At 36.9% G+C, this 16,484-nt stretch overlaps 1 protein-coding gene across 2 annotated transcripts in view; it reads left to right on the top strand.

Moving 5' to 3' along the window:
• Nucleotides 1–15,994, top strand: part of kif19 (kinesin family member 19) — a 37,428-nt gene extending 21,434 nt beyond the window's left edge. The window contains exons 5-20 of one of the 2 annotated variants that reach the window (XM_084134179.1): nt 786–922; nt 4,012–4,137; nt 5,058–5,252; nt 6,003–6,149; nt 6,532–6,654; nt 7,426–7,582; nt 8,527–8,701; nt 9,071–9,152; nt 9,853–10,123; nt 10,464–10,585; nt 10,850–11,013; nt 11,266–11,359; nt 12,487–12,610; nt 12,839–13,224; nt 14,180–14,345; nt 14,890–15,994. In XM_084134179.1, the coding sequence (XP_083990305.1) occupies nt 786–922; nt 4,012–4,137; nt 5,058–5,252; nt 6,003–6,149; nt 6,532–6,654; nt 7,426–7,582; nt 8,527–8,701; nt 9,071–9,152; nt 9,853–10,123; nt 10,464–10,585; nt 10,850–11,013; nt 11,266–11,359; nt 12,487–12,610; nt 12,839–13,224; nt 14,180–14,345; nt 14,890–15,023 (2,603 nt within the window). In that variant the 3' untranslated portion in view covers nt 15,024–15,994. Of the gene's footprint in view, nt 1–785; nt 923–4,011; nt 4,138–5,057; nt 5,253–6,002; nt 6,150–6,531; nt 6,655–7,425; nt 7,583–8,526; nt 8,702–8,953; nt 9,153–9,852; nt 10,124–10,463; nt 10,586–10,849; nt 11,014–11,265; nt 11,360–12,486; nt 12,611–12,838; nt 13,225–14,179; nt 14,346–14,889 lie in introns of both variants that reach the window. The other variant, XM_084134178.1, reaches the window with a different exon arrangement.
• The last annotated feature ends 490 nt before the right edge of the window (nt 15,995–16,484 follow it).

Genomic DNA, 16,484 nt, shown 5'->3' with positions numbered 1-16,484 from the left:
CACAATGGCCATATGGCCAAAGTAGTAAAAATCACAGACACCCGGGCACGACTAGGACACACAGATTATCACCCTGATCTTCTTTCCTCCTCCTTAAAGAGCAGCTTCAATCAACAAAGTCACATGCACTGATTCCACAAAAAGACCACACCGGTGCCAACTATAGCACATAATAATTTATTGAAGTTTCTAAATATGATTTATAATGTATTATATGTTCACCTAGCTCACTTAATTCCACTGCTGTCAAAAACACATTATTAGATAATATTTCACCCCAAAATACCTTAATTAAAGACGTTTTATGCGCCTTTGAATTGAATAAAAGTTAATTCCTGGAAAGCAGGTCTGGTTCTCGTACTCGTGTGCTCTAATCTGTTCTCAGAGTGACTCTTACTGACTGTTCCTGTCTGTGGCCGTGGCTAAATAAAGCTGTGCTCAACCTGACGGGGATAAAAGCCACCTGTTTCACTCACTATGACTCATCTCACACCTGTGCCTTGTTTATGTCATGCTGATGAACATATGCTTATTATCTACAATTATTTCACATTTATGAAAAGAGAGGTAGGCCTGTTCTGTGTCAGAGACAGCATGAATAAAAGGATATTGCAAGTAATAAAATGCAACTAATTAATAATAGTCTATGTTTGATGTTTAAGCACATTTTATTTATTTTTGTTAAATCATTTTTTTGTATTGTATTGTATTTTATGATTTTTATTCTATTTTATTTATTAAATGATTGTAAATTGTGGTCCTATTAAGCATGTGTATGTGTACAGGTTGTGGGAAGACTTACACTATGCTGGGAACAGACAGAGAACCTGGTATCTACGTTCGCACATTAAACGACCTGTTCAAAGTCATCGAAGAAACCAGCGATGACATGCAGTACAGCGTCTCGATGTCCTACTTGGAGGTGAGATCTTTATTTGGTTGCTAAATAGGGTTTTAGCAGCCACTTGTTTTTTTTGTTTTTTGCTCCAATATCACCTGGAGGTTCTATACAGACCATGTAAAGATACCGTCACCCTACTGCCATGCTAAATAAATGCAGATAGTAAAATAAATTGCCCTCATTCAGTTTTAAACATTATAAAAAAGGGTAACAGCTTAAGTGTTATGTGATAAGATAATCATCAGGTCCGTGAGGAGAGTCTGAAAGCACGTCTGTTTATCAGATCTGTTCGCGTGAGGGAGGGGTAATCTTGTCGGCTTAGCGACTATCTCAGCATCTTTGATTACAGTGATGTTGTATTGATACGAGAAAGCTTATTCCCTCAGAGTTGTGATGGACTTGTTCAAAGTTTACTCAAAACAAATGCATGCATCCTTGATCCCCCACTGCGCTAGCCTAGAAACAAATCAATATGGTTTTATGGGACTGTCCAAAAAATGAAAAGATCTATTATGAATGACTCTGTCACACTTACAAGCTTCTAACTGTCCTTTTTTCATGTATTTATTCACCCTAGATCCATGTATCTTGTACCAAGTGTTTTACAATTGTCTCAAGCTGTAACTTTGTTACATTAGTGCAGGGCTTGACATTAACACCCGTGTAACGCAATCACTCCTGCTAGCCACTTTGGCGGATTGAATTTTGAAATATCTGAAGTAATAAACTAAGAGCAATGTAGTGTTGTCAAAAATATTGTTTTTTCAATACATATCGATACTGAAATATCAGAAAAATAAAAATTTTCCGAGTTTCTCACACCTAAAGAGCGTGCACATAAAGCCAACTCTCAGTGCTAAATTGTGTTCTTTTTCGCTGCTTATTGCGCTTAAGCAGTCAAATACACACACAATAATGTCAAAATGCCGGTCTTTGTGAGTATTCACATAAACAGTGGTGTTTTAAGTGAACGTAAACAGTTGAGAAAGAAAACGCATTTGTGTAACAGTATAATGGATCTGTGCGTCAGGTTTTAAAGTGACAGCAGATTATGAGATGATAATAAAAATATTTATATGGCAGTTTTTCAAAAATAAAAATCCCCAATGTATCGATGTGAAAATTGTGGCTAGTTGAAAATGCTGGAACTTGGAAAAAGTGACACTTTGGAAATCCACTAGCCACTGTGGCTGGTGAGCAAAAAAAGTTAATGTCAAGCCCTGATTATGTGGACAGACACATTTTTTAGCTATGAAACTTGTCACAATGTGCCTGGTTAGGACACAGTGTAAGGCTCAAGTACGTTCAAAAAGAAAAGGACAGTCAACTAGGTTTCTACAAAAGACCAGAATTGATGTTTGAACACTGTGTGCATGGATATTGTTGCACTTTTACCATTGGAAAGGAGAAAAAACACATGTCAAGCATCAGTGGCAGACACTACAGAAATGCTGCTGAACAGACTTTGATTGACAAAATGGGCAATGAGACTGTCGAGAAAGTATGTGAGACAGTGAGAGAAGAAAAAAAAAAGACACTGAGAATTGAAGTGATGCTCTTGTCAGCTCGAACAAGTGATCTCAAATGCACATGCATCAGCTGTCAAAAACAGGACAAGGCTATTGAGTTTGAGGGCTAAACTGGAGCACTGGGAGATAAAACTGCAAAAAAAAAAAAGATGTACATTAAAGGAGGTACCCAAGTCATATCTAGAGACCAGAATATCATATAGACTTGAGAGTGAGCTCTTTTGACTTAACCACCTTGCAACACCCTAGAAACCACCCATAACACCCTAGCAACCACACAGCTATATGGCAATCACTCAGAATTCCTAGTAACCTAGCAACAATGCCTTGGGAGCAATTTTGCACAAACATACACAAACATATACCCTGTAGCTGACTTTTTTATTGGCATGCTTGTATAATCTTCACTGCTATGCAAGTAAACTGTATGTAAAAAAAAGTGGAGTATGCATCACTAAATATTTCAGTAGGATGATTGTACATTATATACATTCATGCACTCACTCATGCACACACACACGCACACACACTTGCTCAAGCATCTTAACATACACACATAAACACAGATAACTGTTTTCTTTAGGTTAAAGGGGTGTTTGGGATGTGCAGACCTATGAGTAAACCACTCCGTCCACACAGGGAAAGAGCAACCTTCAGTAAATAGCACAATGCTCTCCTGTCCTCCGCTTTTCTTACACCTTCACTTTAAAACTCCTGTTTACTTTGGGCCGTCCAAATGCTCAAGGGGATGCTTCCCTGGAGAGAACGCGTTTTTATTCTCGGCTTCTGAGGTTTAGGTTCTGACCTCCCGGTTTACCCTTTCACTTTTTTCTCTTTCCATCCATCTACATCTATAGCAGGTCTTCTACTCTTCCTCTGTCAATGGCTTCTTTTCATTCCATCAGCGTCACCCTAAAATTATCACATGCTTACGGCACATCACAGTGACCTCACTGACAGTAATGAAATATTACGTTCGGGACGACTTAATTTGAGAGCTTTTGAGGCGACCGCAGATGGCGCTCAGGATGTGGCCTTGTTCTAAACCGGGTTGAATGAAGCTTATTGAAATACTCTGAAACATTAAATCCCACATTCATTTCTCCATTAGCATCCTGAAAGTACTGTATATGACAGTTTATGCAGCAGATTCTGATTTTGATTGTATGAATTACTTTTGAAATTAATACACATTAGCGTTTTGGCGTTGAAAATCTGAAAAGTGTTGTGAGAGGAATTCATGTTCATGTGGTAACTAGTTGACTTCAGACCATTCACTGGAGGAAAATGAGTCATGACCGCACTGTCTACTAAATGTTCAATAATTCAATGGTCTTTTGTCAGTAATTCCATTCAAATTTCATAAATTATAGCATTTGTCAATGTGCTCAACTGGTACAGCATGGTTCTAGCAATGGAAAGGTCACAGATGGCACATTCTGATATTTATGCGTGTCGAGTCAGCTCAGATAAAAGCATCCGTCAGATGCATGAATGTAAATGTCAAACGCATTGCTGTTCATGCATAAACAATGGTGGTAATCTTGAAATCTAAGCATGGTCTTTACCCTTGTGTTCCAGATCTACAATGAGATGATAAGAGACTTACTGAATCCATCATCTGGGTTCCTGGACCTGAGAGAGGACTCAAAGGGAGAGATACAGGTCGCAGGAATCACAGAGGTTTCCACTATTAATGCAAGAGAGGTTAGTTAGACACATTTGTTTTACCCCATGTTACTTTACAAGCATTTTGAGAAAAATGCAACTTTTTAAAAGTAAATACTGATACAGTAGACGGTGCTGAGGAATGTTAATTTTAAAAACTATGTATATGTTGCATATATAACAAAAAGGTAACATAAGACCAAGATTTCTTTATTTTTTTAAATAAAGTAACTTTTTCTCACCTTAAGATGGCTGACACTTTCTTCAAAATATATGTGCATCAGTATTTAGTCAGTTAATACTATACCATTTCATTGAAAATAAATATATCACCTGTTTTACCCTTAAAACTATCACCCCTTTATTTCTTATTAAATGCATGTTAATTGTTACGTGTTACCCTCCAACGTTGGTCCTAATAAAGTAATATTTATGTTTTAAAGTTACAGTACCTTTCAATAGTTTGGGGTCAGTAAGATTTATTTTCAGCAAGTTCACATTAAATTGATCAAACGTGACCGGAAAGACATTTATAATGTTACAAAAAAAAAACCTTTCCATTCATCCAAAAATCCTGAAAAAATGCTTGACGGTTTGCGCAAAAATATTAAGCAGCACAACTGCTTTTAAAACGTATAAGAATATTTTTTTCTTGTGCACTAAATCAGCATATTAGAATGATTTCTGAAGGATCATGTGACTCTGAAGACTGCAGTAATTATGCTGAAAATTCAGCTTTGACATCACAGGAATAAATTATATTTTAAAATATATAAAAACAGAAAAAAGCTATTTTACGTTGTAATGACATTTCACAATATTACTATGTGACTAATTATTTTTCATCAAATAAATGGAGTTTTGGTTAAAAAATCGTTCCAACCCAAACTTTTGAACAGTACTGTGTATAAATGTCGTGGATGGTGAGTTTTTTCTCTCTCTTTTTCTCTCTCGCTCAGATCATGGAGTTGTTAGTGAAGGGAAACAAGCAGAGGACTCAAGAGCCGACAGCAGCCAATCAGACGTCTTCTCGCTCTCACGCTGTGCTGCAGGTGGTCGTGCGACAACAGAGCCGATGTCGAGACATCATGCAGGAAGTGCGATTTGCGCGACTCTTCATGATCGATTTAGCAGGGTCTGAACGGGCTTCACAGGTATGATGTGTTTGTGTGCGAGGAGATGGGATATTTGTAGGTGCGAGACATAAAAGTCTATTCGTCATTTAGAAGTTACGTAAAAGCGCAGTTGGTGAGCTCGGACGTATGTCCATAAATTTGATAATCATTAATATCAAAGCTATCAATCTTTCTTCTTGCATAAAAGCTGGCACAGTTGGCTTCAAATATATTCAGAATCATAAATCAGCCAGTGACGTGGGAACAGTTTCTAAGAGTGATTTAACTATCGGTGATAAACTTGGTGGGAAAATGAAGCCGTCTAAAATGAAAATAATTGTTCAGTATTAAAATATATGATTATGCATGAGACACCTCCACAAGTCAAGTCAAAAGTGTTTTTGATTTGAATCATGTTTTATATTAAAGTGTCATTTCCACTCACAGCATGAGACTGGACGAAATTACATGAGAGAACGCATTTAGAGAGCATGCCATGAATTTGCCATGGAAACAGTTAAAAATCACTCAGGCACCCTGTGGGTTTAAACATGCATGTGACAGGCACAAAAGCAGATCACGTTGTTTCTGGTGATGGGGTATTGTTGCTCAGAAACATGAGTGGCTGTTTGTTCTCTATTGATGAGGATGACAAGCCTGTTGCACAACTATTCAGAAAATGAGACATACGAGAGCGCCCCCTGCTGGAAGCTTTCACAGTCTCCCTAACCCACATGTAGACGATTAGTTGAACATCTTTGTGCAATAACTACTGTTTTATACTTACAGACACAGAACAGAGGTCAGAGGTTAAAAGAGGGAGCTCATATCAACCGTTCTCTGCTCGCGCTGGGGAACTGCATCAATGCTTTGAGTGAAAAGAATGGCAACAAATACGTCAACTATAGAGACAGCAAGCTCACACGATTGCTCAAGGTACAGCTATATGATTCTTCATGCACAGAGACGCTCATGGGAGATTTTTCTTGATTTCGGTAGTCTTTCGGTATTTTTTTTTTTTTTTTTTTTTTTTCTCCATTAGGTCACCTGATGGAGTTTTAGGACACCATTAGGCCGCTTGATGGAGTTTTTTCGGTTCCTTGCCACTGTTGCCTTTGGCTTGCTCAGTTGGGGATATTTTGGGGATATTTAATTTTATTCTATCAATCAATAAATTCCACTAGAAACAAACTTTGTTGTATTATTTTATTTTAATACTGTGAAGCTGCTTTGATACAATCTGTATTGTGAAAAGCGCTATACAAATATACTTGATTTGATTTTGATTTGATTTACTGGGGTTTTGTCATGTCTGCAGGATTCTCTAGGAGGAAACAGTCGGACGGTGATGATTGCTCACATAAGCCCGGCATCTCTAGCCTTCGAGGATTCACGGAATACCCTGACTTATGCCGACCGTGCCAAAAGCATCCGCACACGGGTTAGTTTGACACATGATAAAACAATGGACGACCTACTTACACTACTGTTCTAAAGTTTGAGATCAATAAGAACTTTACTTTTATTTTGCAAGGATGCACTAAATTGATAAAAAGTAACTGTAACATTTACATTGTTACAAAATATTAATATTTCAATTAAATGCTGTTCCGCAAAATATTAAGCAGCACAAATGTTTTCAACATTGAGAATAATAAGAGATGTTTCTTGAGCACCAAATCAGCATATTAGAAGGTTCATGTGACACTGAAGAATTTTGCCATCACAGGAATAAATTACATTTAATATATTAAGATAAAAATTGTTCTTTTAAATTGTAATAATATTTCACACACACACTCTTTTCCAGTCTTAGGACAAACAAAGTCACAATGACCCAAAGGTATCAACAGTAAACAAGTGGTTAATATACAGTACAATAACAAGAAGCAGGAAGAGAAACAGAACAGTTGACAGACAATAAAGAGCAAACATAATTGGGTTTTAAATTACAGCAATAAACTGTGCTGTGCTTTGCTTTTGGTGTCATATTTAACATCCCTGATGCAGCTGATTCAGTGTTTGAGTGATGTGATCTAAAGACACTAAAGACTAACTAAAGACACAAGGGCATCCAGTACATACACAAATACACACAGACTGTTCTGTTAAAGCTTAGTCTGCCTACGTTTGTTGGGTGTTTTATGACACATTTGTGATGCCAACTGTTCAGAGAGGAGTTTGATGACTATGTTATACTCTTCTTTTGCAGGTAAAGAGAAACCTGTTGAATGTGTCCTATCACATCGCCCAGTACACCAGCATCATCTCTGACCTGCGCAGCGAGATTCAGCGGCTGAAGAAGAAGATAGCAGACCAGGCCAGTAGACAGATCAATCCAGACCGAACAGACATCCGCCACGTTCAAGGTAACACTGGAAGTCACATTTACCATTCATGCCACCTCCAGTTTACTTAGAACTCCAAACTTTTCTTTTCGATTACATTCTTTTCTATTCTATTCTATTCTATTCTATTCTATTCTATTCTATTCTATTCTATTCTATGCTACGCTATATTCTTGTATTCTATTCTGTTCTTTTTGCTAGATTATTATCTTCTCAGTTCTAATAGATTATTTTCTAAATGATTCTATTCTTTTAGGTTATTTTCTGTTTGATTTTGATTCTTTTCCAAATGATTATGTTCTGATTGGTTGTTTTCTGTTTAATTAGATTATTTCTAATTTATTATATTCTATTAAATGCTATGCTATTCTATTCTGTTCTTTTTGCTAGATTGTTTTCTGACTGATTCTGGTCTTCTCAGTTCTAATAGATTATTTTCTGTTCAGTTAGATTAGTTTCTGTGATTAAATTATTTTTCTGTTTAATTGGATTATTTTGATTAATTCTTTTTTTTCTATTCTAAAAGATTATTTTCTGTTCAATAAGATTATTTTCTCTTTGATTACATTCGTTTCATTTATTCTGTTATATTCTAGTGTAATAGATTATTTTCTAAATTATTCTATTATTATAGATTATTTTCTGTTTGATTTTGATTCTTATCCAATTGATTCTGTTCTGATAGATTGTTTTCTATTTAATTCGATTATTTTCTGTGATTAGATTATTTTTCTGTTTGATTAGATTTTGAATTTATTATTTTATTTTATTTTCTGTTTGATTAGATTATTTTCTAATTGATTCAGTTCAATTCTATTCTAACAGATTGTTATTTTTGTTTAGATTAGATACTAATCTATTTAGTTCTGTTTTGTTCTGTTCAATTTATTCTCTGTTCTTTTGCGAGTAGACGAGTAATCTCACTCAAATGTGAATCATAGCATGATTGTTGTGTTTGCCTGTAGCGGAGGTGCAGGCTCACTCGTCTCAGCAGAGCCGGGCTGAGATGGACCAACTGCGGGAACAGCTGATCGATGCGTTTAGACAGCAGATGGACATCAGGAAGCGTCTTATGGAGCTGGACAACAGCAACATGGAAATCCAGATAGACACATCCAAACACCTGCTGACAATCGCAGAGTGAGTCTTTATTCTGCACACAAACTCAGACCACCTAAATATTACAAATAAATGCACTGTGGCCCTAAAAGTTTATGATATTGAACATTATCAATTGTTTGATCATTTCAGTCCTAATGAACTTCCTTTTGTGAATTGTTTTGTTTGAAAAGTGTGCTTGTGCTTTATTTTTATTTATTTATTTTTTTCTCAAATAAATGCATGGTTTGTGTTTGATATGTTGCTATTGAAATATTGTCTAACTCCATCTAGCTGGGAGCAAGAGCGCTTTAGGAGAAGAAAGAAGTGGCAGGGGGAGAGGAGGAAGGAGACTTTTAATAAAGATGAAAGTGAAAAAGACTCAGACTCACCAGAATCTTTGCCTGACAGCACAGAGACACAAGAGGTGGCCATTGCCAGAGAGACCCTCGTCACGCTCATGGCTGAGCAGAAGAAAATACAAAAACAGAAGGTAATGTCGTTAGTAACCACTAGAGGGCAGATCAACACCTCAGATTATAACTCTGCCAGCCCTGGAACAATTGTATTCAGAAGTCTAGTTAATTTTAGCATACCAATTAGTTAAAATTTCCTTTCAGTTAACTGGTTCTCATTCTTTCTTTCTTTCTTTCTTTCTTTCTTTCTTTCTTTCTTTCTTTCTTTCTTTCTTTCTTTCTTTCTTTCTTTCTTTTAACTCAAGTCATCACACACAATTTGGGTATTGTATGTTTCATTCTCTAGTGATGTAAATGAAAGAGACTAGTTAAAATGTTTACGATTCCAATATGTCATATAGTTTTACATCAAAACAAAGTTCCTACAGTCCAGTAATTTTCATTTACTTGGTGAATCTCTTCAACTGAATCATGATTCATTGATGTAATGATGCCTGTCATCACAGCCATGATGAAGCTACTGAGTGAAATACAAAATGGTGAAAATATTCACAAGACATTAGCTACCTACATAGGCAGCTGTCTTTTAAGGTAGCATCCTAAACGTACTGACTCATTTTGAACACTCTGCATAGGTAGTGCATTCTGGAATTACCTTCTACACAAACAATACATTTCCTCTCTCCTCTCATGAGCGGAGATAAATTGTACATGATTAGCAGTGTTAATAAAGCCACTCATCACAGTAATTGACCATAGTTCCCCTGTTGTCTATAGACTGGATTGGAGCAGTGCCTGGCAGAGCTGAGAGATAAATCTCGACGTCTTGAAGAGCTTCTCCCCCGCCGCGTGAGCTCAGAGGAGCAGAGGGAAGTGCTTTGCCTCCTCTGTAAGGTCCACGAGCTGGAGATCGAGAACGCAGAGATGCAGTCAAGCGCTCTGCTCAAGGACAACGTGATCCGGCAGAAAAACGTGGTAGTGCAGCGTTTTGAACAGCACAGACACCTCTGCCATGAGATCATCCAGCAGCAGCGCCAGTTTATCGATGGTGAGTCATTCGTAGGAATAAGAAATGGCACAGAAATCTCAACTAGAGATGAATAAGGCCAAACTTTTGCAGTAAAGTTTGCAAAAATGATGCTATATGAAACAGAAATAGTTATATTTGTAATGCAGTTGAATGAATGAATGAATGAATGAATGAATGAAAAAAAATATTGATTAATTATTTAATATAAAACATTTAAGTAATAAATGATAAATGATTACTTTAATAATAAATAAAAACATATTTAAGAGAAACATTATATATAAAATTAATGATATACAGTATGTATATATAATATACATTTGGTTATGAAAAATTGAGGTGAATGATGGTTTTGCAGATCACAGTCTCCTAGTCCCTCATCATCTTCAAGAGCTGTATGAGATGTACATGAAGGAAATGGATGAGAAGAACTTGGACAGAGTTGTGGCCCTGGATAAGTTCACCATTCGTACTCTTAAGGTACATCAAGCAGGCATTTTTCTAAGATGCAAAGTCAATATGAAATCAGAACATTGAACTTATTTTTCAAAAATAAACTAAAATCCCCAAAAAACTAAATCCTACCTAATATTTTCATTGACGTGGATATGCATAATATTGTGCCAGTAAAATGAGTTTCATGTTGACTTTAAAAGCTCTTCAAGAGAATGACATGATAAAATAAATAAAGAAACAGACTAATCATGAATATTTTCACATATTTTCTAACATAAATCTCTTTAGGAGGGTTCCCTGCCCAAGATCACCCTCCCCAGTAGAGGTCGTGACCCCTTGCAGGAGATGGATTCAGACCAAGAGAGTGTTCGCACATTGGGCTCAGACAACAGACAAGGGCAGACAAAACTGAGGAGACACACGCTGCCTCCGATTCTCCCAGAGGCCGATGGGTAAAAAGAGCTCTAAGCTATTTCATTTTATAAACTTGACATTTCCCTCCTTATACAAAATAATATATTTCCTTGTATGGAAACCTTTAATGGCCAAAAATAGTTTGTGAATGTGAAAATAAAAAGAATCTGAAAAAATCTGCTTTTAGAACTACATTGCAGACATAAAATGTGGTGTGAAAGGGGTCTAAATTTGTTCACATTCTGTAAACTTTCTGAAGCTAAGCTAAACTTCTTCTCCTGTCCACACAGAGACCGAGTGTTTAAGAGCAGTCACAAACAGATGAAGAACTCTGTAGTAATGACTCCTCCACCCATTCACATCAATGGCCAGGGCAACAGAGAGGTGAGCGTCTGTCTGGGAGCTTACAGTAGTTTTTCTAGCTACAGATTATACACTAACGTTCAAAGGTTTGGGGTCAGTGTGATTTTATTTTTATTTTTTAAAGAAATTAATCCTTTTATTTAGCAAGAATACATTATTTTCAAATCAAAAGCATAGACTGTAAAAAAGATGGACGACTTCCTTCCCCTGTAGAAAAATGAAGCCACAATATTACGACGATTACATCATTTGGAGCCCGAGTCTGCGCAGTAATGATTCTGAGGTGGAGCCCATATTTCCCACTTCCGGAGAATCAATCGCTAGCACAGCTGTCAATCATGATGTTATCAAATGATCAAATATATGACTAAAACCAAACTTATTGGAAAAATGAACACTTGAATATTTGTCAGCATAAGAACTACCTGAAATGGCAGAAAACGTCTCCGGAATTTTCTTTTTTCAAGTGTCATTTTCAGTTTGGCTCGCATCCCAGTCGTTTACGTGGAGAGGGCGGGGTTTAAGACCTATACTGATCATGTTTTGGCTTCCCTTTTCAGGACGTGTGCGGCACACTTGGTCAAAATTGACAGTAAAGACATTTATAATGTTACAAAAGATTTCGATTTCAAATAAAAGTTTTGTTCTTTTAAACTTATTATTAAAAAAAAATCTCGGTTTCCACAAAAATATCAAGCAGCATAACTGGTTTCAATATATTATTCATAATAAGAAATGTTTCTTGAACACCAAATCAGCATATTGGAATGATTTCTGATGGACCGTGTGACACTGAAGACTGGAGTAATGATGCTGAAAATGCAGCTTTGCCATCACAGGAATTTTAACATATATTCAAATTGAAAACAGTTTTTTTTAACCTGTAATAATATTTCACAATATTACGCTACTGTATTTTTTCATCAAATAAGTGCAGCTTTAGTGAGTATAAGTAAGGTGAGGAAAACATTGAAAATCTTACTGACCCCACACTTTTTGAACGGCAGTATTCATGAAAATTGTGATTAAAATATTAAGGGAAAGTGTGAATATTCTTTTAATTTATTTGAATTGGTTTCTCCGTTTTTTTAACTGCGTGTACTGAATAAACCAGTGTTTCTGACACTATGCTGACTGTACCTCTGCAGCTGTTGCCATCTGTCCTGGATGACGCTCTGAGATTCAGCCATCTCAGTCACAGTATGAGCAGCCATCTGGACTCGTCACCTGAGAGCAGCGAGAACGGCACAGATGCCCCTCTGACTCCTAAAGGTAACAGTTCCTCTGCTCTTTCATCTTCGTGCTTGTTACACAGCTCTCTGGAATACTTCATTCTGATTGGTCAATTGAGGCATTCTGTGGGATGTTATTTTTATTTAGTGACCCCTAAACTATGGCAACCAATTTCCTACACAGCTTCTTCTCACATAATACAGCAATGCCAACTTATACACATTTATCCACTCATAGTATTAAAACCCCTGAACCATTTTCCTCCAGAGAGACAGCAGATCCTAAGAGGCGTGCAGAACATTGCGGTCAAGGCTGCTCGGCGCCGCTCTAAGGTGCTAGAAATAGATGCCCTGCGATTGCCCCCGCCACCCTCACCCCTCGACCCCAAGAAGCACAAGAGTAACCTGTCTCTGTCCGAGGCGCCCCCTAAAGGCCTGGTGCTACGGCGCGGGAGACAGCCCAGCCCAGAACTACGCCACGCCACCTCTGACGACAACCTGTCCAGCAGCACGGGAGACGGCCCCGCACCCAACGCCACGTGGACACGGCCGCGGAACCGCCAGGCTGTCAAGAACCCCGCCCCACGGGAACAGGACTTTGAGGGTCGCAGACGCAAGAGAAGATCTCGATCATTTGAAGTCACAGGACAAGCAGTGAGTTTTAAAGGAGCTTTTCCATGCACATCTGTTTTAATGGATGAATCTCACAAAAACCTGTTCGAGTCACATTTCACCCCAAAATCTAAAATACTGAGAAGTTGTATTTTGCATAATGAAGATTAAGTGTATTTATGGACCATTAAGGTTGTTTGTATTGACCTTATTTTTTTGAGAGTTAAGCACATTTTGTCCCAAAATTCTCATTTGTTTAATGTGTCTGGATGTTTGTTTGTTTTAGTTCAAAATGATAGTTCAAACTATTTCAGAACTTTACTATTATGATTCTACCATTCAAAAGTTTGGGCTCAGTAAGATTTTTGTTTATGTTTTTGAAAGAAGTCTCTTAAGCTCACCAAGGCTGCATTTATTTGAAAATACAGTAAAAACAGTAATATTGTGAAAAATTATTACAATTTAAAATATTTGTTTTCTATTTACATTTGTTAATCATTCTAATTTGCTGATTTGATGCTCAGGCAACATTTCTTATTATCAATGTTGAAAACAGTTGTGCTGGTTACTATTTTTGTGGAAAGATTTCTTCAGGATTTTTTTGATGAATGTCAAGTTCAATAGAAAAGCATATATTTGAAATAGAAATCTTTTGTAACAATGCAAGTTGTTTGCAAAATATGTCACTTTTGATCAATTTAATGTGACCTTACTGAATAAAAGTATCTTTCTTTAAGTGACAAATCTTACTGACCCCAAACATTTTTCAACTGTTGTATATATTTTAAAATGTAAATAATATGACTTTTTTGCATTATAGTAATGGAAAATGTGCTTAACTATCATGAAAATAATATTATAATGCAAAAATGTTTATTGGTGCTAAAATAGGCTTCAAATCCCTATAAATGTTCTTGACACAGTCGTTTTATTTATTTATTTGTTTAGTTTAATTCAGACTATTTTCAACAAACTCAGATTTTTCTCCACCCTACAGTTGTCTCAGGCGAAGAACACCAGCCAGCGATTTCGTCCCCTTGACAGCACTTCTGATCCCCACCTGCACATTAACGGTCACCCCCCGGCCCCCATCCTGCGTCCCCAACACAGAGCCCAACCTCAGCTTGCTAAAGCTCGACCCTCTCACAACAGCCACCAAACAGGTCTGATATCACAAATTTAGTCTTCTTTTAGTGATAGAAAAGTAAAAGACAAAAAATATATTTAAAACCTTGACCATTTTATACATGACTGCAAGTTGCATTTATCACAAGTTGAACTATTTTGCATTGATCCAATTTGCATTCAACCAGTGAGATTCAATAAAAAAAGGGGGCCAGGCCTGGTTGAGTTGTGTTAGTAGTGTGTTGAAACTCTGGGTTATGGTAAGGGGTGTGACATTTCTAAAACACACTCGAAGTGGTTGACCAATCACAACACACCAGCCGACCAATCAGAGCACATTGCACTTTTCAGAAGGAGGGGTTTCATAGAGCCCCGAACTAAACAGTGTTACTGACAGACTGGGAAGAAAAGTGCTGCAACAATGTAAAATTTGTGAAAAATAATGATTTTTAAACATTCAAGCATGAAAACCTATTTTAGTAGACCCCAAAAACAAACATAAAGACTTCATAAAAGGGCATAATAGGTCCTCTTTTGATAAATTTTGATTTCCTGTTGACTTACTCCATTCATTCTCCACAGGATCAACAGCAGATGTCACTTCCTCCAACCTGCCCTCATACCTCATTAAGCGTGCCCCCCAAACCAGGCAACTTCAGCCCCTCCTGTACGTCACAACCACTGGAGCAGGGGGCCAGCGCACCCGCAAACACTGAAGATATAGACTGTCTCCTCTCGACCCCAGCATCAGCACTATGGAAAACATGTAGAGACCAAGTGGAAGGTTTCTTCTTCTATCCAAATGGAAGAGCTGTACCATGGACGAAAGAACTTGAATGAAAGAGCTACAAAAACCTAGTTTGCTACCTGGGTTTTTGCTAAAAATGCTCCTAGCTTTTCTGTGAAGACAGGTGACTTGCCATGTCTGCTTTTAATTTTTTAGTCCATTGGCTTCTGTACGTGGCAAATCTGATTGTCATGAATTCAATGGCCTTGACTTATGTCAAAACTTCTCACAATGACATGCAAACATATTCCTTTAAAGCCGAGCCAATGCGACAGGGGATAAAACCCTGCCTCAGATGCCTTCTGGTTGAATACTTATATCAGCCCTTATAGTGACAACTGAAATTATTTAAGCAGTTCCCAAAAAACATATTCAAATCTGCAGAACTGATATGGTGATGCTTGTTGTTAATGTGACTGAGGAGTCGAATATACCCCTCTCATTCCCCAGGGAGCAATACATATTTCACAGCTTCTGTGGTTGTGAAAGTATTAATCCCTCAGGCCTTGCACAAATTAACGTACTGTCACATTGCGTATGATTCATATGTCTGGCTTCTGTGACCGTTTCATTTACTGATGTCATTTTGTGTTTACTGTTAATAATCAATGTAAATTTGCCTTCACTGTCATGCAGGTTTCAGCATAGCTGTTTTCTCTAAAATCCTTTTGGGTTTGTGTTAGTTTAGTACCAGACAAGCTGGCATATTTAATGTATATGTAGTTCATTATCCTCAGTGTAATGTTTTTAATCAAAAAAAAAAAAAAAAAAAAAAATGGTTGCCTTTTCTTTGAAAAGACTGTATTTTTTGTTTTTCATAATTATACATGCATAGACACCTTTTCTACTCTTAATTTTATACCTTTTTTTGTAACCAAATAAATTTGATTGACAAAGTGATTGCAATAGTGTATGCATTTTACATCTCATCGTCAATATTATACTTTATACAATATTAATACATTATATGGTGGTAACATTTTTTAAGGACAGTATCTAAGTTAAATGGACTTCATAGTACACAAATGTTTCACTCTCAGGAACATACAGTAGTAGTCCAAAAGCATATGATCACTCAAGCATATAAACACAGTTCTGTATCCTTTACACATTAAACAATGTTCCTGACTGCATTCCTGTACTGTCAGCACACTGAAACGTGTATCATATTTTCTTTTTTTGGCAGCCACTTAGTGGATATCAGGACTACATGTCAATATTTCAGTGTAAACTGTTTTCTCCTGTTTCCTTCCACCAAGCAAAACAATGCAAGCATAGCAAAATATCTAGCACAGTAGGCATTGCATCTTGAGGTGCAAGGGATTTTCATCTAAATTGAGCACACAGCTATTTAGAAAATTTGTGAAATAAATCAATAAGGAACTATTGA

The sequence above is a fragment of the Abramis brama genome (genome assembly GCF_963993115.1).
Source record: "Abramis brama genome assembly, chromosome: 14".
Lineage (NCBI taxonomy): Eukaryota > Metazoa > Chordata > Actinopteri > Cypriniformes > Leuciscidae > Abramis > Abramis brama.
The sequence above is the reverse complement of the archived record's forward strand: the minus strand, read 5'-3'. Positions and strand labels throughout refer to the sequence as shown.